Below are 27,575 nucleotides of genomic sequence, written 5' to 3'. Positions count from 1 at the left end.
TGGTGGGCTAGATGGGATCAGCTGTGCCCGATGTCGCCTCCGCACCGGCCAGATCCACTCCACGGAAGGGCAGTAAGGACAAAGCTGGTGAGGGAGGGCCGCGGAGCAGCGGGCAGCCAGCAGCAGCCAGCGGCACTCGGATCACCGATAGTGGGATCAGCTGTGCCCGATGTCGCCTCCGCACCGGCCAGATCCACGCGGCCGGGCGGTAAGGCTAGACACAAAAACAAACAAGGTCGTGGACTCAGAGGAGTCCGACTTTGAACAACCGCGGGCGGCCAGCGCCCGAGAGCGCTGGAGCCGGATGGAGCGGTGTGTGGAGCATTTTCTCCAACGTGACAGACTCCGGGAGATGGAGTCGGGTCACTGTGGGCCCTATGATAAATCCACAGCAGTACCTCTTGAAGGGCTGCACAGTGCTTCTACCTCATCAGAGGGGAGCACTGCGGGTCAGTTCTGGGCTGACCTGGAAGAGGGGTCCGCAGAAGGAAAGACAAATGTGCAAGGGGTGCAGGAACAAGAGAACCTACTGGAACCCACTACAGCCAAAGACAGCACCCTACGCACCCACCAGCAGAACTGGTGAAAGCTCGAAGGCCCGGTACTCAAAACATGAGTCTTTTTAAGGCCATGGCCCAGGCCGGCCTTCTTGGAAGATGTAGGGACCTCCAACGCCAACCAAACCGAAAATCCAGACACCAGCGCAACAACAGCAGCGAAGAACCTACAAAAAGAAGTAAACCTGCCACTGGTAACTATGGAGGTAGGTGGGTCTGGTTCCCTACAAAATACAGGGAGCATGGAGGTTGGGGGGAGATTACACTCTTTTCTGAATGCATGGAGCATGTTAACAACCGATACTTACATCTTAAGCAGTATCCAGGGATATACAATAGAGTTTATACACAAGTACAGCCCTCCAGTTCAACATATACTGAACCGAATGTTCGTGCCTTCTGATAAAGAGAAATCAAAAGCGCAAGCTGAACTGGAGCGGCTTTACATAAAAGGTGTAATTGAGAAAACTCAACACGAACCATTAGAATTCGTGTCCAATATATTTATCAAAAACAAAAAAGATGATGGTTGTCGCATCATCATAGATCTGACAAAATGGATACCTTTGTTACTGCTAAACAATTAATTTCCAAAGGTTACTTCATGACCAGCATCGATTTAAAAGATGCTTACTATTCAGTGCCTATACGAGGTGACCACAGATGTTACTTAAAATTCAACTGGATGGGACAAAATGGCAGTATAAAGCACTTCCAAATGGTTTATCATCAGCCCCAGGCTGTTCACAAAAATTTTGAAACCAGCCCTAGCGTTTCTACCGAAACGTAAACACATGGTCATGGCATATTTAGATGACATACTCATTGTGGGTAAAACTTTGGAATTGGCCAAACAAACTGTAACAGCCACAAAACAGTTATTTGAAAAACTGGGATTTATTATCCATCCAGTTAAATCTAAACTAACGCTTTCCACTACTATGGACTATTTGGGGTTTCACCATTGACTCAGTTCACATGTCGGTGACTCTGCCTAAGGGAAAGGCTAGAGATTTAATAGAGGCTTGCAATAACCTCATTGACATCAGCAAACCATCCATCAGATTGGTAGCAAAAGTAATTGGCAAAATGGTGGCTGCCTTTCCAGCCACACAATTTGGACCTCTACATTACCTAAACTTACAGAGAGCAAAAATACAAGCACACTAAATTAATGCAGGTCACTTTGACAGACCTATGAAACTACCAATCAAGCTAAAATGGAACTAAACTGGTGGATAGATAACATCTGGCTTTGTTCCAATCCAATCATTGTCAGTAACCCTTCTATGGTACTACAAACTGATGCCAGTGCACTTGGGTGGGGAGCCACCAATACCATCACCAGCTGTGGAGGTAGATGGACTGCTCAGGAGGCATCATTATTACTCACACTGGGCATAAACTACCTGGAAATGTTGGGTGCATTCCATGGCCTAAAGTCATATTGTACTGGGTCATATCACCAGCATGTTAGACTACAGATAGACAATACCACCGTGGTAGCATACATTAACCACATGGGTGGAAACAAATCGACATCATGTGACAATCTGGCTAATACAATTTGGCAATGGTGTATCCAGAGAGATATTTGGATATCAGCCACTTACCTACCAGGAAGACTAAATTTAGTGGCAGACACCAGGTCACGCAAATTTAATGAAAACACCGAATTGATGTTGAATAAAAAAGTATTTGCTGATATTACAGCAAAATATGGAACACCAGATATCGATCTATTCGCATCCAGACTTAACCACCAGTTATCAAATTATGTTTCATGGGAACCAGACCCTGGGGCAGCGGCGACAGATGCATTTTCGCTGCATTGGGGGGAAATTGTTTATTTACGCATTCCCTCCTTTCTGCCTCATCAGTCGGGTATTAAGGAAAATACAACAAGACTCTGCGTCTGGTATTTTGGTAGTACCCGATTGGCCTACTCAACCATGGTTCCCAGTGGTATTAAACATGGTATTAGAACCATGTATCACCATCCCACATAGACCAGATTTATTGCTACATCCCGTAACAAGGGATAGCCACCCATGCCATAAACATTTGAACTTATTAATTTGTAGAGTTTAAAAACACCTCTACTACAACTGGGACTGACGGACCGAACAGTGAACATGATCTCGGCGGCCCAAAGACAGTCAACCAAAAAACAGTATCTGGTCTATATCAGGAAGTGGGAGATGTACTGCCATAAAAACAACATCACCTACAGAGACATGAACATCCCGTCTGTTCTGGAATATCTGGCAGGCCTCCACTATGATGAGGGGCTCAGTTACAGTGCCATCAACTGCGCCAGAAGTGCCCTATCGACTTACCTATGGCAGGGGACAGAGCGTTACTCTGTTGGGACTCACCCACTAGTAACAAAAGTTATGAGGGGAATTTTTAATACTAATCCCCCAAGAACCAGGTACTCCCAAATATGGGATGTAATTATTACCCTGAAGATGCTCAGGAATTGGTCTCCAGCAACAGCTCTGTCCCTACACAGACTGACATTAAAAACAGTCATGCTGATGGCATTGGTCACGGCACAAAGGGTACAGTCACTGCATAAACTAAGACTGGACAACATGATTTCCTCAACAGAAAATATTACGTTTCATATCTATGAGTTAGTAAGCAGAACAGACAGGGATCAGCAGGCCTCAATATACAATTTAGGTCATACCCAACAGATGACCGTCTGTGTATAGTAAGACATCTGTCGTTATACATGGAGAAAACAAAAGTCCTAAGAGGCAATGAGAAGGCACTTTTTGGTCAGCCACTAGCAACCACACAAAAGAGTGACGGTCCAGACCATCTCAAGATGGCTGAAACAGGTGTTAGCACAGGCTGGGGTGGATACTAATATTTTAAATCTCATTCCACCAGGGCTGCAGCTACATCGGCAGCGATACAGTTGGATGTCCCAATGGACCAAATCCTCAAGGCAGCAGGATGGTCTGGGGGGGAAAAAACATTCCAATTATTTTACAATAAACCAGTAATGAAACCTGGAACGTTGCAGAAACAATTTTAAGTTCTGTAAATTAATTTAAACCCATAAAAAGGGGTTATAAATTTGTGTTAATATATTTTATGATTTCAATGTCGAATTCATGTCCAAATTATGTTAACACAATTCCTCCTACAGTCATCAAGGCAGACGTGATGCATGGACTCGTTTCCACGGCATGAAATCACAGAGCTTTAAAATCTTCACGTAGTCACTCACGTGACTCCGAAGTAAAATAGTAGGATTAAACGAGAACTTACCAGTTTGAAGTTTGATCTGTATTTTATGAGGAGTTACGATGAGGGATCACGTACCCTCCGCTCCCACCCTTGATCATATACTTAACTGGTATCTCTTCTCTAATCTTACTATGTTTAGTCATTACAGTTATCTGTGATTTCACACCGCTGCTTTGAAGAATGACACGCATGCGTTGTGGCGGGGTTCTTCACGTAATCCCTCATCGTAACTCCTCATAAAATACAGATCAAACTTCAAACTGGTAAGTTCTCATTTAATCCTACTATTAAACTACATCTGCATTTTCTCTGCCCATTGCTGTAGCCAATTTTTATTCTGCTGTATAGTCCTACAACCTTCCTCACTATCCACAACTCGATCCAGTTTGGTGTTGCCTGCAAACTTATCAACCAACCCACCTGCGCTTACATCAATTCGCGCACACGTGTGTGTGTGTGTGTGCGCGCGCGCGTATATATATATATATATATACACACACGCACGCATGTGCGCGCACACACATACACGTATATCAGAAACAACAAAGCTCCCAGCGCAGATCCCTGTAGTCCTCCACTGGTCACAGACCTTCAACCAAAATAACACTCTTCCACCACAACCCACTGTCTTCTATGAATAAGACAATTCTGAATCAAAACTATCAAGTCACTATGGATCCCATGCATCTCTACCTTCTGGGCTAACTCTACCATAAGTACTTTATCAAATGCCTTTCTAAAATTCACGTGGATATCATGCACTATCCTACCCTCATCGATCACCACCTTCACCTCCTCAAAAAAAAACAGAATCAAATTTGTAAGACATGGCCTACCACGGATAAAGCCATGCTGACTGTCCTTAATTAGGCCACTCTCTTCCAAACTTAAAAATAGATTAGTTATTTTTACCTATGGTTAAATTTGCACTTTTATAACTTACAAATTCATCAAGTATAAGTTTGGAATTATGAAGAATTAAGGACACCAAATAAATAAGAAGAATGAACAACTAATTGTAACTATCTTTTTATTTAATTGTACAGATGAAAATGGCAAATAAGTGCTGTTCTCCAAATGACCAGGTAGGATCTCTTTCTGTGTAGTGGATTATACATCAATAAAAAAATGTTTTTTCTTGCAAATGACAAAGAAAGAATGAATAAAGCAAATTAAAATATAGGTATAAAAAAAAATGTTGCTGAACTACTTAATAGAGGTTGACTCCTATAAATATAGACTTTGTTTATAGTTTGTCGGACATTCTAGTACAATGTTTTTTGATACATTCTGAACCGGCTTTCATTTTCTAATCTTACAATCGCACAAATTCCAATCTCTAATCCAGTGAGATCTCCAACATCATTCTAATTTGATTAGCTTGATTTCACTGGGAGATTTAAATGTGATTTTATTTTATTTTTTAATTTTAATTTTTTTTTTTTTAATATAACTTTAATTGTCATTCAGGTATACACATAGACACAGTGCACATTGAACGAAATTTAGTTGCATTGACTCTTCAAGTAGCAGCAGAATATAACATTTATATCAGGCGATCAGTAAAAGTGCTTAGTGTGTCCATAAAAAGTACTTCATGTGCATAGTTCTGTAAAATAGATATGTAGGAAAGTTTTTAAAAGTGGCAATGTATAAGAAAGTTCTAGCCTCGGTTTGATTGTGAGTTCAATAGTCTTATGGCCTGGGGGATGAAGCTGTTGCAGAACCTGGTTGTCCCGCTCTTCATGCTGCGGTACCTCCTCCCAGAGTTCAGCAGTGTAAACAGTCCATATTGTGGGTGTGTGGGGGCTCTGGTAATGCCCTTAGCTCTTGTCAGGCAGCGTTTGTAACCAATGTCCATGATGGAGGGAAGAGAAGTCCCAATGATTTTTTCCGCTGTCCTCACCACTCTCTGAAGGCACTTCCAGTCCGCAGCTGTACAGCCGCCGCACCACATAGAGATGCAGCTGGTCATGACTGATTCAATGGTGCTTCTGTAGAATGTGATGAGGATGGGAGGGTGGAGGTGTGATCTTCTCATCCTGCGGAGGAAGTACAAACGCTGCTGTGCCCGTTTTACCAGAGATGTGATGTTTGTAGTCCAAGTTAAGGTATCCGTTATATGCACACCCAGGAACTTGATGCTTTTCACCTGCTCCACTGCTAAGTTGTTGATGCACAGCGGAGTGTGACTGGGCTGATTTTTCTTTCTGAAGTCGACGACAATCTCCTTGGTTTTGTCCACATTTAGGAGAAGGTTGTTCCTGCTGCACCAGCTCACCAGCTGCTCCACCTCCTCTCTATATGCCTGGTCGTCGTTATTGCGGATGAGGCCCACTACTGTTGTGTCATCCGCGTATTTGATGATATGGTTAGTAGTGGACCTGGCGACACAGTCATGTGTCATCAATGTGAAGAGCAGCGGACTCAGGACACAGCCCTGAGGGGAGCCGGTGCTCAGTGTGATGACCGAGGAGGTGTTCTTCCCCACCCGCACAGACTGGGGTCTTTCAGAAAGGAAATCCAGGATCCAGTTGCATAGTGTGGTATTGAATCCTAGGGGTGCCAGTTTGCTCACCAGATGCTGGGGGATTATCGTATTGAATGCTGAGCTGAAGTCAACAAACAGCATCCGCACGTGGGTGTTCTTCTCCTCCAGGTGTTGTAGGCTCAGGTGGACTGCAGAGGAGATAGCATCCTCTGTGGAGCGGTTCGGGCGATAAGCAAACTGGAACGGGTCAAAACTGGAGGGGAGTTTAGAGACCATGTGCTGCTTAATAAGCCTCTCAAAGCACTTCATTATTATTGGTGTGAGTGCTACGGGGCGGTAATCATTCAGGCAGGTTATTGTGGACTTTTTGGGAATTGGTATGATGGTGGCTGTCTTGAAACATGATGGAACAATGGCCTGGTTCAGGGAGGTGTTAAAAATGTCTGTCAGAACCAGGGCCAGCTGGTCGGCACATCCCCTAAGCAGACGCCCCGGTATGTTATCCGGTCCGGCTGCCTTTCGCTTGTCAATGCCCTCCAGGATTCTGCGGACTTCAGCAGTTTCAAAAGACAGTGTCTGTTCTCCTGGATGAGGCTCTAATTTCCTCACTGTAGTGGTGTTCAGTGCCTCAAACCTGCCGAAATGATTATTGAGTTCATTGAGAAAGTCTGTGTCATCCTTACAAGACATCTGAGGGGCCTTGTAGTTTGTTATAGCCCGGTTGCCTTCCCACATGTTCCTGGTGTTGGTATCATCCTGGAAGAAACCCTGGATTTTCTGTCCGTGGGCACGCTTTGCTTTCCTTATTTCACGGTTGAGGTTGGCTCTCGCTGTTCTCAGAGCCCCCAAATCTTTTCTTATACCCTATACTTGCATTCCCTCTGCCCAGTTTGACTCATTCAACGTAGCATTAATTCTAACTTTCTGAAGGCAAAGGTAATGATTTCCCATGTGAACTCTACCTTTGATATGTTAATTTTGCATCTGCATCCTTTATTGCTGTTACCAGAGTTAAATTCAAATGAAAAACAGAATACTGGAAAAACTCAAAATCAAATAGGAAAAGGTGTTTCATGTTGAGATCCTGCATTAGGACTGAAAGGGAAGAGGGAAGGCTTCCAGTGTATAACAGTATGAGGGAGGTTTGGGGGTGAGGCTGGTCGGTGATAAGTGTAACCAGACAAGAAGGGGAGGATGTTAGGCAGATGATATCTACTGGGGAGGGTAGCACCATGTCCACATCTAACTTTTTTCTCCATTAACACAAATCCCATTTGTCCAGATTAGAACCATATCCTTCCTAGCCTTGCCTACTTAAGTATCTGGATTAATGTCTCTTTGGTATAGTCGTTGCACTCCTCCTCTAGCAATGTATTCCGATATCAACCACCATCTGCAAAAAACATATCCCTCGTATCCACTTTAAAACTCCTTCCTTTCACCTTAACACCATGCCCTCTTCTTTTTGATAGAAAATGTTTTTGACTATCTACCTTGTCAATGCTTCTCATTATCTTATATATTTCTATCAGGTTACCCCCTGAGCTTCCTTCACTCCAGTGATAACAAGCCCAGCCTGTCCAATCTCTCGCCATAACTAAAGTCTTCCAATCGAGGCAACAATAGACAATAGGTGCAGGAGTACGCCATTTGGCCCTTCGAGCCAGCACCACCATTCAATGTGATCATGGCTGATCATCCACAATCAGTACCCCGCTCCTGCCTTCTCCCCCATATCCCCTGACTCCGCTATCTTTAAGAGCCCTATCTAGCTCTCTCTTGAAAGTATCCAGAGAATCTGCATCCACTGCTCTCTGAGGCAGAGAATTCCACAGACTCAATACTCTGTGTGAAAAAGTGTTTCCCATTTCCGTTCTAAATGGCTTACCCCTTATTCTTAAACTGTGGCCTCTGGTGCTGGAGTCCCTCAACATCAGGAACATGTTTCCAGCCTCCAGCATGTCCAAACCCTTACTAATCTTATATGTTTCAATAAGATACCCTCTCATCCTTATAAATTCCAGAGTATACAAGCCCAGCCGTTCCATTCTCTCAGCATATGACAGTCCCACCATCCCGGGAATTAACCTTGTAAACCTACGCTGCACTCCCTCATAAGCAAGAATGTCCTTCCTCAAATTTGGAGACCGAAACTGCACACAATACTCCAGGGTACACAAAAATGCTGGAGAAACTCAGCGGGTGCAGCAGCATCTATGGAGCGAAGGAAATAGGCAACGTTTCGGGCCGAAACCCTTCTTCAGACTGATGGGGGGTGGCGGGGAGCAGAAAGGAAAAAGGAGGAGGAGGAACCCGAGGGCTGAGGGATGGGAGGAGACAGCCCGAGGGCTGAGGAAGGGGAGGAGACAGCAAGGGCTAACAAAATTGGGAGAATTCAATGTTCATGCCCGCAGGATGCAGACTCCCCAAGCGGAATATGAGGTGCTGTTCCTCCAATTTCCAGTGTTGCTCGCTCTGGCCATGGAGGAGACCCAGGACAGAGAGGTTGGATGGGGAATGGGAGGGGGAGTTGAAGTGCTGAGCCACCGGGAGGTCAGGTTGGTTATTGTGGACCAAGCGGAGGTGTTCGGCGAAACGATCGCCCAGCTCCGCTTAGTCTCACCTATGTAGATCAGCTGACATCTAGAGCAGCGGATGCAATAGATGAGTTTGGAGGAGATGCAGGTGAACCTCTGTCGCACCTGGAACGACTGCTTGGGTCCTTGAATGGAGTCGAGGGGGGAGGTGTAGGGACAAGTGTTGCATCTCTTGCGGTTGCAACGGAAAGTGCCCGGGGAGGGGGTGGTATGGGATGGAAGGGAAGAATCAACACTTGTTCCTTCACTCAGGGACAGGGCGGGGATAAAACTTTAACCATTAAAGCATTGATCTGTTTTTTTTTGCGGCAGTTTCTACAATCACAGTTTAGAACAGAGATAGAAGACAAGCCAATCCTATATTAATAAAAGTTATTGCCATCGTTTTTGATCAGAACTTCATTGTTATTATAAAGTTGCTGCTGTTTATTTCTATGCTGGGAGAAAGTTCACAACTAAGGTGACATTGGATACTGCACCCATGGACTGGATGCTCCCATATTTTAGACTGATGAATATTTTGGGCATGCTTGGTGTATCCTAGATGTTACTTTTAGGCCATTGTAGCTGTTATTCCAAATTGAAATTATATCCCCATAATTCTACTCAGAAAACATTTTAAGAGTGGATGTCTAAATAAAATCACCTGGATTTCCTGGCTGATTTAGATATTATACTTGTCACAGAGTCCTTGAAGTTTAATTATAAAATTAATGGCTTTGTGTGCAGGAATCATGAAAAAGCAGTGTTTTGATTTTGAGGATTGATTTTTCAATTTTCTAAGGTTTTCCTCTGCAGGTAATTCACATGGGGTGGGTGAGTGAGAGGCTGCTAGGATCTGATTCCAATCAGCTTTACAAGTACAAGTTTCTGGGACTGAAAGGTTCATCGCTTCACATTTTCAACGCTCCACCGGTAAGAGTCAATAGCTCTTTAATAACATTTTGGCTGTTATGAAAGAAATGTAATATTTTTGTTCATATTTTACTTAAGTGCTTCTTTAAATCAAATAACGCAAAACTTACATATGTTTTTGAATTAACATATGCCTGATGTAATCACATTTCCCACCACCATTTTATATATTTAGGACTTAATTTCCAGACACTTGAAAGTGTAGAAAGTATCATGCTGTATGCAATTAATTATTGAAGTATTGGCTGGACAGTCTCAATATACCTCAGTATGGAATGACAATGCTTTTGTAAACAACAAATGCGCTGGATGTATTTCATCTCATTAGATGCAAGTTTCAACCCTTGTTTCTGAAATTAAAGAATTTTCTTCAAAGCTGATCACAAACTCCAAATCAATTTGTTATTAAATGAACTATCATGTTTCTATGGCAGAATTTAATGGATTAAATGTTAAACTGCATCAATTGTCTTTAAACCAAATTGCTATTTTAAGAGGAAATTTATTGTGATGTTCAAACTTCTTCTGATGCAAAATTTAGAATTTATATATTATCATGAAAACTTCTAAATGTGTAACAGCATGCAAAAGTTTCCATTATAAATTATTTCTACATCTTCCTTATCATATATTAAAGGAAATAAATCAAGAGGGGTGTTGGTGGAGCTTCATGATGCCCACCCATTTGGGCCAATAATATTTACCTAAAGACCAAGTGCTAATATAGTATATAATAAGGCAGATGTAGAAATGATTTATAATAGAGAATTTTGCACGTTATTACAAATGTTGAAGTTCTTATGATGAGATGAACTAAATTATAAATTTTGCATGATATTAAGTTTGAACTTCAAAATAAATTTGCTCTTAAAAGAGAGGGCTGCTCTGCCTTCTCATCTCCAGGATGGCCTTATCCAGCAAGATTGCCCATACGGATAATGGCCACATGGGTCTGGAGCAAAGAGTAATGTGAACAGTGAGTATAGCCAGTGAACCCATTCCAGCATGTTCTGGGCCATTAGTAAGATCTACGAAGATCTTAATGACTCCCTAATGAAGAAGTTCAGTTCTACTTTATTGTGTAATTTCTGTGCTTGCTGCTGGTGATAGTTCAATGTGAACTATTTCAGACGTCATACACAAAACCTGATATATAAAGGTTAATGTCCTTTCGATTAATTTTGCATGAAGGTTAATGCCCTTTACATTATAATTATATTGAGGAAAATAGTACGATTGAAGTTTTTCAATTAGCATTTTCACAGACATTGGGATTTTCAGATATTATGTTCCTCACTTATGATGGAAAGTGAGGGAAATGTGACAATCCAACAAATCACTGAGTTTGGCTTAGCTTCTTGGGTGGTGGTGTTTCAACTGGAAAAGCAAAGCAACTGTGTTTGATTATCCCTCAAACTGACTGGAACAGCTTGAACAATATTGGGAAACTTAAAGCTAATTGCTTACCAGATCAATACACTTGTCATGTGGGTTAGTCCAAGGTCTGAGGTTGCAAATCAGCCAAAACATCTCGACGGTAATGATTAAGGAAAATTGAATTTTTTTTCTTCTTTAATTGCATTCTTTTCAAAGTAATTGCTTACACTTTATTTAGCTTCATTTAGACTTGATTTCATTTAAAATCTATTTTAGTTAGCAAAATATACTGGCAAAATTACATTGTTTTTAGGCTGATAAGCCTCTGAATTAACACCAAATCCGAACATTGGGTGACACTGGAAATGAATCCAAACCTAATAGATAAGTTATGGTTAATTCTTAACTAAAATATCTTTTCTGTCTTTTCCAAAAGCCTTGAACAGTTAAGTAACATTTCCTTTGCTGAAACCAGCAATTATTGATTGTAAGGTGGTCTGAACCTGATGATAATCAGCAGAGGGAGTGCTGTGGTTTTCCTCATTCTCAATTCACAGTGCATCTCAGCATTTTCAGAAATATTACTCGGGTGATGGAACAGCATATCTAAAAATCTATCATCTTGTCACAGTCAAAACATATCCCTTTACCTGCCCCCTTCTCTTTATCCAGTGCTTGAAGTCCATTTTTCCATCAAGATACCAACTTGTGAGCATTAACAATATTAGGGAATTTACAGCCTCTAAAATAATTAACTAAGCTCATGGAATATAACCTCTCCCAACTTCATAGATTTAGACAACGTTCCCCATTTGAGTTGTGAAGAAATGCATGCTCTTCATTGGGAGATGGACATGGGTGCACAGGTGTTTGAGTTAAACCAATTATCAAACTTTTTTTTGTGGACTCATTATCCTTAAGATCTGAAAAGACAAGTACGCCATAGAATATATTTTCTACACAAAGATAGTCCTCATAGAATTGGAAGCCACACACTCCTGGTCTATTGAAAATGTTCGTCCATTACTTAATAATGGAGGCCAAACCTAAGTCCATGTTACAAGGAGTGTTGATTGCAACCGGTTTATATCTTCATGCAATTTGGTCATTGAAAAGAAGGATGGCAGGAAGGGAAATACATTTAGTTTCTTTGATCCTCAAAGCTCCTTAAACACTGACATTTTAAACAGCCCTTGTTGAAAGATCAAAGGTGTTGAAATAGCTCAAGTGCTATGGAGTAACATTTCGTTACTTGAGAACAATAATTTCTCACATTTTTGTCCCGTGGGTAATTATTTTAATATTGTTTGGAGATAATGTACAACAAGCACACTTTCAATTTTCATATTTCCATTTTTTTCTTTTTATGGCACAAAGAAAGCCATCAGTCCATCGAATACATGGCAACTCAAAAAGCAAGCCCATCCCCCACGTGTTACCCCGTAACCTATTAAAAATGTCCAACCCGATTCTCCCATCTCCACCAGGGTTACTCTGCAGTAGCCAATTAACCTGAAAAGCAGTAGGTCTCTCGTATGTGAAGAAAATCAGAGCACTTCAGCGAAACCCACGCCATCACTCCATGCAGACAGCACCAGAGTTTAGAATTGAACTTGGGTCACGAGAGCTGTGAGACAGCTGAACTACCTGCTGTGACACTGAGCGTAATAATAGATTACATCCATCCTACTTGCTCTCCGGTGGGAGCAAAAGGCAGCACAGAGCTTTTTCAAAGAAGCAAAGGTGGAAAGTTTCCTGTATCCAGGACAATACTTTTCCATCAAGCTAACCAACAGATTACAGTAAAACTCTAATAATATGGTATTATTTCTATAGTTAGAAATCCTTATGGTCTGGAAGGTGGCTTACTCATTAATAAACACAAACCTTGTATTCCTAAACTTAATCTCCATGCAACTGTGCATATTGCCAGGGGTTTGATTGCAGTTATGTTTCTGCCTGTGCAACCTGCAAGCTGAAACCCACCAAATTCTATTTGCCATTCCCTTTGAGCTAAACTTTCTGGGGGCTGACTGAACATTTTAAAGAGAAAATTTAGGGAGAACATGCAGAGTCTGCACATTAAGCACCTGAGGTCAGCACTGAACCCATGTTGCTGGGATAGTGAGGCAATGGCTCTACCAGCTGCCTCGTCCAGCATTTTGGAAGAGCATGCTAAGTGCAAAAGAACTGTCACAAGAAAACTCTTTGTTCTGAGTTCCTACATTAGTGCAATCCTTCCTTTGTGGCTTTGTTTATTCATTAAATAAAAGAACAGACAGCAAAAGTAACTGATAAATAAACAAAAACACAACCTAAAAGCTTGTAATATTTCCATAGATTTTTTTCCTCTGGCTCTCTGGTCCATTTTGTATGATTATGTGAAGCAGTCGTAAACATTCCTGACTGCCATAAAAAGCACCTTTGCTCATTGTGTCCATGCCTTGTAACTGTTGTGAGTAGAATTTATCCACATTGCGTTAGTGTCCAAGCTTAACAAATGCATTAAAATTAATGACAAAGATAGAAAAGTTGGAAGAAAATGAAAAGGAATTGGGAGAGAAGGATCTGACCTTCAGTTGAATGCAACAGTCGTACCTCACAGGACCTACAAAATTCTGCAGTTTCAAGGATAAATAGCAAAACATGACCATGAATGGACCTTGAAGGTTTAATCTCTCAACTACCTGCAAGTCAGTTTTGCATGGATCCCATGGCACAGATTGAATATTGGAGAAGAATCCCAGGCAGCTGCTTCAGACTGCAACACAATGGCACAGTTCAAAGTATCACCAATTGATTTTTAGAGTAAAATTAATGAAGACCATTAAATTCTGTATTCAATGGAACAAGGTGGGAGTAAAAGTCACAAAGAAGCAAGATTTATGTGACATCATTTTGGCCTGAAAGAAAATAAAATTGTGCCTCAAAGACAAGCAAGCATAATCGGCAGCCTTTGGATGTGTAACAAGGCCTGTGAATCACCCACACCCAATGTGGAAAGGATGGAAATGTTTCCCATGACCATAATATCATTGAGTCAAAAGACAGGGCTGACAATGTGCAGGCATTGAACACTGAGAAGGGATGAAAGGCAAATTTACTAAAGGACATCTGCCACAAAGTATATTATGCACTATTAACTGAATAGATTCACAGAAAGCTACAAATATCTTTTTACAGAGATATTTTGAAAACAAGAGGAATACTTCAAATGTGTGATATTACAGAGAGTTATAAATTGGACACACACAATCAAAAGCTGGAAGAAACTTAGTACTTACATTTTCATTACCTTAGAAAATAATGTAACCTTGGTGACTTTTTGATTTGCGCACTCTGGGACAGGTTTTGCACCAGTTTTAGACATTTAGACTTTAGAGATACAGCAAGGAAACAGGTCCTTTGGCCCACCGAGTCCACGCCGACAAGGGATCAACCTGTACCTAAGAGATGAAAACATCTCGTCAAATCTGCTGGGCAGACAAACCATCTCGTATTGGCATCCAAGAATGCAGCTCCTGGCAGCCAAGATTGTAAATCAATTCAGTCCTGTGCCAGCTACAGATATAATAGTATTCTACACTAAAATAAGAACTTATAAATGTTTGTTCCTGAAGCAATACCACTTCATTCATAGTTATGACGAATGGGAAATAATTGATGACCATTACAACCTTTCCATAGGAAGAGTGATTAATTCCTCGTGCTCATTGAGCACATGCAACGTGGATTGAAATCGAAGATGTGAGTGCTTGTACAACAGCTGACCGTACCATTGAAGAGCTGAGCTAGGTCTTTCTGCACAGAAAATACCATCATTTATCATCCAACAATGGATCACAGTTTACTGTCTTCTACTTGCGTACGGCGTGCACAGCCTAAAGGTGTAGGTCAACTTGTTCTATTTGATCTTGTTTATGCACGTCGGGTTGATTGCATTAGTCGAAACAGGGTGGCCCACTTGAAGGTTGCAATCTCCCACCCCACAGTTTACTGTGCATTCATTTGAGAATTCTATGCTGTGTAATGGCATCAAATGTTTTTTGATCTACATTGGGTCTACACTGGCCCATATCCCTCCAAACCTTTCTTATTCATGTACCTTTTTTAAATATCATATGTGTACACTCCTCCACTTCCTCCAGCAATTCATTCCATGTATGCACCACTGTCTGTATGAAAAAGATGCCTCACAGATCCTTTTTAAATCTTTCTCCTCTCACCTTAAACCTATGCCCTCTAGTTTTAGACTCCACGACCCTGGGGAAAGACTGTGGTTATTCACATTATCTTAGCCCCTCCTATGCTCCAGGGAAGAAAGACCCCGCCAATCCAACCTTTCTTTACAACTTTCATAGAAACATAGAAAATAGGTGCAGGAGGCTATTCGGCCCTTCGAGCCTGCACCGCCATTCATTGTGATCATGGCTGATCGTCCCCAATCAATAACCCGTGCCTGCCTTCTCCCCATATCCCTTGATTCCACTAGCCCCTAGAGCTCTATCTAACTCTCTCTTAAATCCATCCAGTGACTTGGCCTCCACTGCCGTCTGTGGCAGGGAATTCCTCAAATTCACAACTCTCTGGGTGAAAACGTTTTTTTCTCACCTTAATCTTAAATGGCTTCCCCTTTATTCTAAGACTGTGGCCCCTGATTCTGGACTCGCCCAACATTGGGAACATTTTTCCTGCATCTAGCTTGTTCAGTCCTTTTATAACCTTTCCTTATAACCCGAACCTTCCAAACCTGATAACATCCTTCTAAATCTTTTATGCAACATTTGCAGTTAATGATATCCTTCCTACTGCAGAATATCTATACAATACCCCATATGCAGCCATACCAACATCTTGTACAGTTATTACGTGATGTCCCAACTCCTGTACTAATTCCTTTTTCACTACTCTTTCCAATTGTGTAGCCACCTGCATGGAACTATGTACCTACACCCCCTAGGTCGCCCTGTTCTGTAATAATTCTCTTGGCCCAACCATTTGTTGTTTAGTTCCTGCCCAGGTATGTCTTACCAAAATGCAGCACTTCACACTTATCAGAATTAAACTCCACCTGCCATGCCTCAACCCATTGGCCCAGTTGATAAAGATCCTGTTGTAATCCTTCTTCACTATACCACCAACTTTAATGTTCTCTGCATGAGGGACTGCTGTGTACTCTGTTTCATAGAGACATGGCACACCACAACTCTGGATGTGGAGCTCTAGTTGGATGGATTTTCCATCCACTGTATGAACCAGTCAGCGGTGTCAGAAAAAGGAAGAGATGGTGCTCAGACGTGGTGATCTCATCCCGTTCCACGTCCCGTTCCATCTAGAACATCTGGTGGTTAATTGGCAACCATTCTACCTACAAAGGGAGTTCTCCATCGTCATCCTATGGCCCGCCTTAGACAGATGCCAAGCTAGCACTTGGATAATGTAGCATCCCAATCACCAGGCACAAAACGGTATGCCTTCCATATCATCCTGAGGACTTCATCCTGGTTAGCTTGAAGAAGTATCTGCTGAACTACCATCACCTTAATTTCCATTTGACCATGGCTCTACCACCATAAGGCACACCTTCCGCTCCCTCCATAGACCACACAATGGAAAATCTGATCACTTGGCTGTGCTTCTTCTTCCTGGTTAAAGACAGAAACCAAAGAGTGCGGCACCTGTGAAGGGGACAACAAAGTGCTGGTCAGGCGAGGCAGAGGAGCTTCAAATGTCGATTGTGCCACTTTCAAGGATTTATCAGTGGACCTGAATAAACATACCACTGTCTCCACAGAGTTCATAAAGAAATGTGTGCACAAGTGAATTACGGAAACATTCCGAAACTTCCCCAACCAGAAGCCCAGGGTAATCCAAGAGATTAATAATCAGTTGGGGACTAGATCTGTAAAGCTGAAAACTGTCAATCCAGTGTCACACAAGAAGCCACAATTATCAGGTTATTGAACTGACCTGCATAATTCTAATTTAACATTGGCAACAGAATATAATGGACCATCTCTTGCACTGCCATGGGGGTTTTTTTATCATGTATATTTAAGCCAATGTCTTTTTTTGCTAGAATTTGCATTTAATTTTATATAATTTATATATAATTTATGTTTCTGTGTGTTGTATATGTGCCTTTGATGCTGCTGCAAGCAAGGTTTACACTGTCCCTATACCTCACTGTACCTGTGCATATGACAGCGTACTGGCCTTGACACCACCTGTATTGATATCCAAGTCATTAATATAAAGAATGAACAATAGTTCAGCCAGCACCAATCCATGTGGCACACCACTTATTACAGTCCTCCAGTCTGAAAACCAATCCCCTACCACAGTCCCCCATCTCCTACCTTTAAGCCAATTTTGTATCAAAGGGGCTAGCTTGCCTTGGATCCCATGTGATCTAACCTTCCAGGCCAACCCACCAAACAGTACGTTGTCAAATGCCTTGCGAATGTCCTACTAAAAGATATTCATATCGTATTGAAAATCACAATATGTCCACATGGATCAGAAGGTCACAACAACAGACATACCCAAAACACTGAAGTAATGTATTGGTATTGGTTTATTACTGTCACGTCTTCCGAGATGCAGTACAAAACTTTGTTTTGCATACATCAGTACAACTGCTGGTGCAAAACAGAAAATGAACAGAGCTCAGAATATTGTGTTACAGCTACAGAGAAAGTGCAGACCACTACAAGTTGCATTTGAAGATCATGCTTACATCCATAGCATATGAGAGGTCTGTTCAAGGGTCTGATAACAGCAGGGAAGAAGCTGTTCTTGAATCTGGTGGTATGTGCTTCCCAGCTTTTGTATCTTCTCCCTAATAGGAGAATGGAGAAGAGGGAATGGCCAGAGAATGAGTGGTCCCTGATAATGTTGCCTTTTTTTTCCAAGGTAGTGTGAAGTGTAGATGAGTCAATGAATGGAGGTTGGTTTGCATAATGGATTGAGTAGCGCCCATGACACGCTGTATTTTGTTGCAGTCTACGATAGACCAGATGGCATACCAGGTTGTGATACCTCCAGATGAGATGCATTCTATGATACATTTGTAGAAGTTGATAAAAGTTATTGGAGACACAATTTTCTATGCCTCTGAGGAAGAGGAGGTATCAATGTACTTTCTTAGCCAGAGATAGCTTAATTTAGTAGTTTATTGTCACATGTCCTAAGATACAGTGAAAAGTTTTTTTTTTGTTGAGTGCTATCCAGTCAGTGAAAAGACTATACAGGTACATGATTACAATTGAGCTGTCCACAGTGTACAGATACAGGATAAAGGGAATAACATTTAGTGCAAAATAAAGTCCAGGAAAGTCCAATTAATGATAGTCTGATGGTCTAGGTCAAATTGTTAGTGATATCTACACCTAGCTACTGGAAGCTCTCAATAATCTCTATGACCGAGAATGTATGATGATGAATTTAATTGTCACATCAATGGAAAGATTTGTCAAAGAGTCACAGAAGAGTGAGGTATCATTTAGCCGGCTCTGGTGCACAGCAATTGGTGCCCATGGACAGGCCTGAACAATCGCAGCACAAAATATTGTTGCCAAGTAGTGTTCCATGCTGCACAGCTTTAGTGATCATCACAACTATCACATTTAAACAAATTTAAAAAACTCAAATAATATAAAAGCATAACTTAAGGGCCTGTCCCACTGTACGAGCTAATTCAAGAGTTCCCCCGAGTTTCCCCTGATTCAAACTCAGAGAATTACGGTAATAGCCGCTCGTAGGTACTCGGGGCTCTCGTGGACATTTTTCAACATGTAGAAAAATCTTCACGAGTCTTCACGAGCTTATCGCATTTCCCAAGTACTTGCCGTTAGCGTTACGAGCCGCTAAGAGATGCCCCGAGCTCTGACGTACCCGCTATGTACATTCTACGTGCTTACCACAATTTTGATTTTTTTTTTAACTCGGGAGAGCTCTTGAATTACCTCGTACAGGCTCTCGTACAGTGGGACAGGCCCTTTACTTTTCACCCAAACATTCAATCAGCAGTGCAATGAGCGGACTCAGATTCAGTGCCAGCCATAGCCTGGTGCAGGATCTCGTAGATTTCCTCAGGATAGTTGCTGAGGGTTCCATCAGCAGCCTGCCCCATCCTGGAAGGCAACTTGGAGATTGTTGTAGAGCAATTGTTGTTGGTCAGCAATGTTGGAATTGACAGCAAATCCCATAAAATTCTGCCTTATCTGTGTTTTTTCTGCAAGAATGCAACCAATACCACTGAGGATGTGTTGTTATTTGTTCATGAAAGGCTCAGCCATAGCTGCATTCTTTTTTCTAATTTTACTGACTTTACCTATGCTGCCCTTTATTCAGTCATGTGCCCAACTATGTTTTTAAAATGTTAATAATAACAGAAAATTCTGGAAATATTCAGAATGTTAAAAGTATCTGTGGAGGGAGAAAAAAAAGAAACCTCCCAATGAGTCAAATAAACCAAAATAAATCCACATGCATTTTATTTGGTGTGGTTTTGGTACTAAGCTGCAGGCTGGTTCAACGGTAAATTAACGTGAATTACAAAATCAGCCCTGTAGCACCAATTTTGTTAGCCTGAATATTTACAAGCCTTTACCTTTCTCCCAAAGGCATCTCCTACCATATTAAAGCTGTAGACAAATGAGTATCTACAGCGTAGGTATCTTAGTAAATAGACATTGCTGTGAAATTGAAATATTGCCATTATTATTATTATATTGGGACCTTTCCACTCTCACTTTTCCACTTTTTGCTCACTTTTGCCTAATTCGCATTTGTGGTGTGCAATGGCGTTCTCTTGACAGTCTACTTCTCCCATCACGGGTATGTTCCATTGAAACACCTGGCATTACCCAAAGACAAGCGCTGTAATGTTTCAATAATTAATTGTATTAAACATTAATTGTGGTTACATGTATCCCACATTATTGTGATGGCTGGGTAAATGTCATTTTGATCATATAATTTTACAGTAATAAAGAATTCCATTATCAACAGTTCATTTTTGACTTCTGTAGGTCAGCATTCATGACTGGTTATGGGCTGAAAAGATCTACAACCTCTGCGAGATTCTTTGCAGAGTTCATAAGGTAACTGTCTTTGTGTGATGGTGTAATTAAGTTCACAGTCTGAAGTATAGAACAACAAATATAGAAACCAACATGTGTCCGGGATATTTGTGGTGCACGCATCATAGATTAGATAATAGGAAAGTAACATTAAAATCATTGTGCAGGATTTCACCCTGTTGTGCTTGTTTGGTTAAGGTGTTGTACATTTGTTTTCAGGTAATGAGCACAGCAATTATCCAGTGATTACTGGATAATCTGGAATTAATCATCTGAAAGTATGAGTTAAAATCTTACCCCAACATTTATATGCATCTGATTTTCAAAGCTAGCATTATTATTATTAATTATTAAACAATCATAATGGTGTTTCAGTAACATAATTGAATAAATAATTAGTCATAGTCTTAAAGGGGGGACTTTCAGTCCAACTTGCCTACGCTGCCTAACTTACTCCATCAATTCTATCAAGTTTAACTGGACAATCACTGTGACCTCACAACATATAAAGGTGATTAACTCTTAACTGCCTTCTGAAATGGTCAAATAAGCAAAGGAGTTGAACCCAATTGCTTCAACAAAGTACAATATGAATGGATCAAAAGGCAACTGATATTATTATGATGGAGGCGTGTACAGCCCAGTCAGCCATGAAAATACACCACTCAACATTTGTGAACTTACATCATATTGCGAAACACACCATGGTTGAACTTTTTTTGAATGCTATTTATTTATTGTCAGTCAAACCTAGGTTTGAACGAAATTACATTTACTACAGTTTTTTACAATACAAAAAAAAACCAAGACCCACACTTAACACAGTTTACATAAACATCCATCACAGTGTGTCTCCAACACCTCCTCACTGTGATGGAAGGCAAAGTATTATCTCTTCCCTTTATTCTTCACCCGCGGTCCAACTGCAGCGTCTAAGCGAACTGGGGCTCCGATGTTAAAACCCCCGGCAGACGATGGTAAGTCCGGTGCCCGTTTAGCCATGCCAGGCGATGTTAGGCCCCGGCTCCGTGTCCTTTAAACCCCGCGGTTCAAGCAGACCAACCAGTCCAGCAGTCCAACTGCAGCTTTTGGGCGAACTGGGGCTCCGATGTTAGAGCCCCCGGCAGACGATGGTAAGTCCCGTGGCCACTAACCCGCACTGGGCGATGTTAGGACTCGCTCCGTGTCCTTTCAACCCCGCAATTCCAGCGGGAGAAGTTGCCGTTGCGGGAGCTCCGAAAAGCCGTCTCCCACCAGGGACCTGGAGCTCCCGATGTTCCTGTCCACCGGGCCTGCAGCCGGAGCTTCCGAAGCTCCAAAGTCGGGTCGCAGCCGAGCGCCACCACAGCTCTCCCCCCTCCGAAGCCGGCCAGCTCCGCAATGTCAGGTCCGCAGGCTCCGCGACTGGAGCCCTCAGGTTGGTCCCGGCCGGAGGCCGCCGCCGGCTCCACGATGTTAGGCCCAATGACACCGGAGACCCGACAGGGAAAAAGTCGTGTCCCCGTACAGGGAAGAGACTAACGGTTTCCCCCACATTCCCCCCCTCCACCCCCCACATATACACAGCTAAAAAATAATAAAAACTAATCTCAAAACATACATTTAACAAGACAAAAATTAAAAAAAAGATGGACGACTGTAGTCGAGCCGCTGCCGTTAGGCGCCGCCACACCACATAAACAACAGGCTGGCATATCCTACTCAAAAAATGCTTTCACTCAGTGTAAAGGTTATATGATGTCAGTAATGTATACTGCTCGTCATTGATCTGCTTGAATCACCATATTATCTCATCATTTAGTCAGCTTTGGTGTTTCTCACTCACTATGTGTCATTTTCATGAAGACTTAATTCTCTTCTGGCTTATCTACTTCTGTTTCCACCTTTTGAGCAAAAATGATTCTCGGTGAGGTTCGGAAGATACTGTATACCTTTTGGTCAATGATACCAGTATAAGTGTCCCTAAAAATGGCCTTGTATTTATGTAATTCTATTCATGAGAATATTTTTTACAGTATCTGCATGAGTACTCAACACATCTTCCCAATTTAAATATCCCAATTGTACACGGATAGGACAATGTCCACTTCCATAACTCAACAATTCTGTTTTCTCAGCTTTGCACCAAATATAAGTGTTTTAAATGTATTTGTATTTTATTTATGACTTCTCAATGTGTTTTGATAATTTCCTTCTGGGATAATTTTATTAGATTTCTATGTACAACAGATGTTTTCTTTCAGTTTTAGTGACAATATATTAATGAAGAGTAGACTAGTTAAGATAATTAACCTGATCAGTCCATTCTCAAAAATTGATAAATAAAGCAAAACATAAATAGGCCTTGACATTTAACATAAATTGGTGCACCTTAACTGTACCTTTAACATATTAAAATAGTACTTCTTGCTTTAAGTATGCAGAATATATGTTGGGCCACATCAAATATATTTTAAAGGAAACAGCAGACTTGAATGCATTTTCATTCTATAATTTTCTTAAATATATTTCCCCTTAATCTTGGCTGACAGCAATGGCTGATTAAAATACTTTATACAGTATTATCTGCCTGTTAGGATTAAATGACTCAAAGATAATCTACTGCAGAATATTTTACAGCTCTGGCTTGCTGATGAATGCTGGCTACAAGCAAACTTATATTTAGGTCTTCATCAGGACTGCGATCTTCAAGACCAGAGGCCGTATGGTTTCAGTATCCTGGCAGGACAAGGCGAGAACCACTATTTTTATGTAGAGATGGGAAGTGAACTTGCAGTGTGGGAGAAAACCTTCCAGAGAGCAGTTTTCGTGGATGTGCAACGAGCAGGGGTAAGTGAAACTGGCTGAATTCTTTGAATGTAGATAGATATATCATGGCAATTAAATAAGTGCATATGGATACTTTATAAAGTCTATTATTTGGATATTCATCCAACATGGTAGTGCTCAACACTGTTATTGAATTCAATTGAACCATATTGCAGAGGTAGTGAACAACATATTGCTGCCATTATGTTGCATGGTGATTGCAAACAAATAGCAGTGAATTTTTGGGCACATGTACTTTTGTCTTTGATTCGCATTATCAACGAAAATGCCAGTCATATTTTACTGTGAAACTATAAAAAAATACTGAGCATACTATTTTACAGAAAACAATTACATACATACAGTAGGTAGACAAAAGTGCTGGAGAAACTCAGCGGGTGCGGCAGCATCTATGGAGCGAAGGAAATAGGCAACCTTTCGGGCCAAAACCTTTCTTCAGACAGATGCAGGGTGGGGGAGGGAAGAAGAAAGGAAGAGGAGGAGCCAGAGGGCTGAGGGAAAGCTGGGAATGGGAGGAGACAGCAAGGGCTACCGGAAATTGGAGAAGTCAATGTTCAAGCCGCTGGGGTGCAGACTGCCCAAGTGGAAGAAGTCAATGTTCAAGCTTGGGCAGTCTGTACCCCAGTAGAAAAATCTGCTTTTTATTCCTATTACTATTAGTTCAGTTTAGTTTATTATTGTCATGTGTACCGAGGTACATTGAAAAGCTTTTTTGTTGCAAGCTATCCAGTCAGTGAAAACACCATACAAGATTCCAATCAAGCCGTCTACAGCGTACAGATTCAGGATAAAGGTAATAAGGGATAGTGCAAGATAAAATCCAGTAAAGTCTGATAAAAGATAGTCCGAGGATCTACAATGAAGTAGATAGTAGGTCAGGACCACTCTATAGTTGGTGATAGGATTGTTCGATTGCCTGATAACAGCTGGGAAGAATATTGCTCTGAATCTGGAGGTATGCATTTTCATATTTCTGTACCTCTTGCCTGAAGGGATGGAGGAGAAGAGGGAGTGACCGGGGTGAGACTGGTCATTGATTATGCTGGTGGCCTTACCTAGACAGTGCAAAGTGTAGATTCAGTCAATGGAAAGGAGGTTGGTTTACGTGATGGACTGGGCTACGTCCAAGTAAACAGAGTGGTGAGGAAGATGTCTGATGCCTATCCATTTCCTCTGCACATGCTGTCTGACCTGCTGAATTACTCTAGCACTTTATGGGGTTTTTTCCCTTAAGTTATTTGGTTTTGATATTCAAATCTAGATTCTTGTCATTCCTGTGTTGGTATTCCTGCATATGAATTTCATATTCCCTCATCTAAATTTCCAGTGAGTACAAGAGACAGGAAATCATGTTGCAGTTTTATAGGACTTTGCTTCAGCCACATTGTAAGTACTGTGTGCAATTCTGTCCATACCATTACAGTAAGGATGTAAAGGCTTTGGAAAGGTTGCAGAAGGGGTTTACCAGAATGCTGTCTGGATTAAATGAATTTCAGAGAAAATAATCCAAGCTATAAGGAGAGGTTGAACAAACTTGGATTATTTTTCCTGGAGTGTCAGAGACGAAGAGAGGACCGATAAAACAACGTAAAATCATGAGAGGCTTAAATGGGATAAATTTAGGAATAAAGGTTAAAATGTTTTTCACTGGGTTGAAATGTCAAAGGCCAGAGGGCATAGCTCTATGGTGAGAGGGGCAAAATATAATTGAGATGTGCAGAGCAAGTTTTTTACACAGGGAGTGGGGGGTGCCTAAGGTAGTGGTGGAGGCAGATATGATAGTCTCATTTAAGAAGCTTTTAGATAGGCTCATTGACATGTAGGGAATGGAGGTATATTGGGTCACATGCAGGCAAAGGAGATTAACATAACTTGGCATCTTGTTCAGCACGAACATTGTGGCTGAAGGGCCTGTTCCTGTGCTGTACTCTTCAAAGTTCCATGTCCTATATTTTGAGTTCGCATCTCTAACAAATCATTGTTACGTTTTAAAATCATGCTTTAGTAAAGATTAATTATAATGAACATAAGGGAATGTTTATTAGATTCTAATTGCATCTCTTATAGAATAATATTCATTGCAAAATGAATTAACTATTTATTATTAACCAGTGCAAAATAAATGGCTGTTGAATTTCTGGACAGCAAGTGGAGTAACATAATTTTTTTCATCAGTTCTTTAATCACTTGTCAAACCTTGACGCACGCTTTATGTGATTTTATGGAATTTCTGAAAGAAATACTCCCAACAGGCTAAAACAACATTAGACAGTGGATTGAACAGAGATTCATTAAAGCAACCTATCCTTAGTATTAATGGCCAGACGTATTTGCTTTAGGTTTGAAAGAACATTAGGTTTGAATGAAAACTGCAATAGTAAAAGAGTGAAAATTGTGGCTTGAGTGATTTAATTGGAAGCAGTTTTGTCAATGCTATATTTAACCAGGAATGGAATACTGATGCCTTTCAATGTCCATTCACTTACTTAACGTACAGGCAGCAATCTTGAGTGAGTGTTTCGAATTGTGATCCATTTTCATATGTTCATAAGATCATGTGATAGGAATAGAATTAAGCCATTCGGCCCATCAAATGGATTCAATGGATAGATCAGCCATTCAATCATGGCTGATCTATCTCTCCCTCCTAACCCCATTCTCCTGCCTTCTCCCCATAACCTCTGACACCCATACTAATCAAGAATCTATCTATCTCTGCCTTAACTATATCCACTTACTTTGCCTCCACAGCCTTCTGTGGCAAAAAAGTCCACAGATTCACCACCGTCTGACTACAGAAATTCCACCTCATCTGCCTAAAAGAAAGTCCTTTAATTCTGAGGCCTTTAGACCTAGACTCTCCCACTAGTGAAAACATCTTCTCCACATCCACTCTAGCCAAACCTTTCACTATTCTGTGCATTTTAATGAGGTCCCCCCTCATTTTTCCAAAGTCCAACGAGTTCAGGCCCAGTACTGTCAAATGCTCATCATATGTTAACCTACTCATCCCCAGGATCATCTTGTAAACCTCCTCTTGACCCTCTCCAGAGTCAGCACATACTTCCTCAGATATAGTGGCCAAAATTGATCACAATATTCCAAATGCGGCCTGACCAGCGCAGGATGCGATACATAAAGATATATTCTTCGAATGCAGCACCATTATACATAAAGAAGCAATCGTCTATTTAGCTTCTAATGTTAGTATGTTCATTCATTCTCGATTTTGCAGTAAAGGTCAGTAGTGATCATGCTAAAAGTCCATTGACAACACTCTAAGAAAGATATCCATCTCATGCTCTATACTTCTGCAAATATCTTGCATATGATCAACTTGAATGATGAGAACAATTTAGATTAACTTTGTACCTTATCTACAGTAATATTTTCCAAGGTGTTTCTCCGAACCATTTAGTTTAAAATAATTTTGACAGGAAACTATTTTTTGCATTGATGATAAACTGATGAATATGTAGTGTGTGTAGACCTGAACTGTCTCTGAAGAGTAATGGGTATGTCCCACATAGGCAACTTTTTAGGCGACTGCAGGAGACTATGCAGTCTCCACATGGTTGCCATATGTTCGTGGATGGTGGCCAGGGAGTCGCCTTCATGGTCGTGAGGAGCTCCCGCATTCTGGGAACTAGTTGCAGCCTCATTATGGTTGCCACAAATTTTTCAGCATGTCGAAAAATTAGCGGTGGCCAGAATGAAGCCGCCATGGAGAGTAGCGAGAATTTTCGTGCCGTAGCTGGGTTGGCAGAAGGTCCTAGTGGGTTGCCAGGAGGTTCTCGTGGGTTGTAGCCGGTGCTGTCCGGTGAATTTCATTGGCTCATTGGGGAAAGAAAACGTAAGCAGTAGTTTTCAGCACCATGGATAAACGACCGGTAATTTTAATGTCTGCCGAGTTTCACAGCGTGTATCTCCGGCTTCTTAAAAGTAATCTCCACTCCTTCTCCCCCCCTCCACCCCCCCCCCCTCGTTTAAAGGTCTTACCGTACACTGTGCTTTAGCCGTCTTAATTACAGCGCCAACCTTCCTTTTCATCGTGGTGTGTGTCTGTATCACCTTGGCTTTGCACCGTGTGAATGTTACTCAGACAGCGCTCCCCCAGCTTGCCCTGACCCCCATCTGCATAACGGGCTGGTGAAGGAAGGTGTCTGTCTGTCTGTCTGTCTGTCTGTCTGTCTGTCTGTCTGTCTGTCTGTCTGTCTGTCTGTCTGTCTGTCTGTCTGTCTGTCTGTTCCAGTTGGCAGTCGCCTCAAAAATCGCCTAAGCGAGACAGGCCCTTTACTGCAAAACCAAGAATGAATGAACATACCAACATTAGAAGCTAAAGAGATGATTGCTTCTTAACGTATAATGGTGCTGCATGCGAAGAACCTATATTTGTGTATCAGGCTCCCTACTTCCTTCTGTTATCATATTAGAAATACTGTAATTACAATGTTGGCCC

The 27,575-nt window shown here is 41.5% G+C and overlaps 1 protein-coding gene across 1 annotated transcript in view; it reads left to right on the top strand.

The window, feature by feature from the left end:
- Positions 1-27,575, top strand: part of sntg2 (syntrophin gamma 2) — a 218,657-nt gene that overhangs the window by 155,498 nt on the left and 35,584 nt on the right. The window contains exons 11-14 of the mRNA XM_033022079.1: positions 4,868-4,906; positions 9,708-9,824; positions 20,237-20,308; positions 22,907-23,116. Coding sequence (XP_032877970.1) covers positions 4,868-4,906; positions 9,708-9,824; positions 20,237-20,308; positions 22,907-23,116 — 438 coding nt within the window. The remainder of the gene's footprint in view (positions 1-4,867; positions 4,907-9,707; positions 9,825-20,236; positions 20,309-22,906; positions 23,117-27,575) is intronic.

The sequence above is a fragment of the Amblyraja radiata genome, chromosome 5 (assembly GCF_010909765.2).
Source record: "Amblyraja radiata isolate CabotCenter1 chromosome 5, sAmbRad1.1.pri, whole genome shotgun sequence".
Classification (NCBI taxonomy): domain Eukaryota; kingdom Metazoa; phylum Chordata; class Chondrichthyes; order Rajiformes; family Rajidae; genus Amblyraja; species Amblyraja radiata.
The sequence above is the reverse complement of the archived record's forward strand: the minus strand, read 5'-3'. Positions and strand labels throughout refer to the sequence as shown.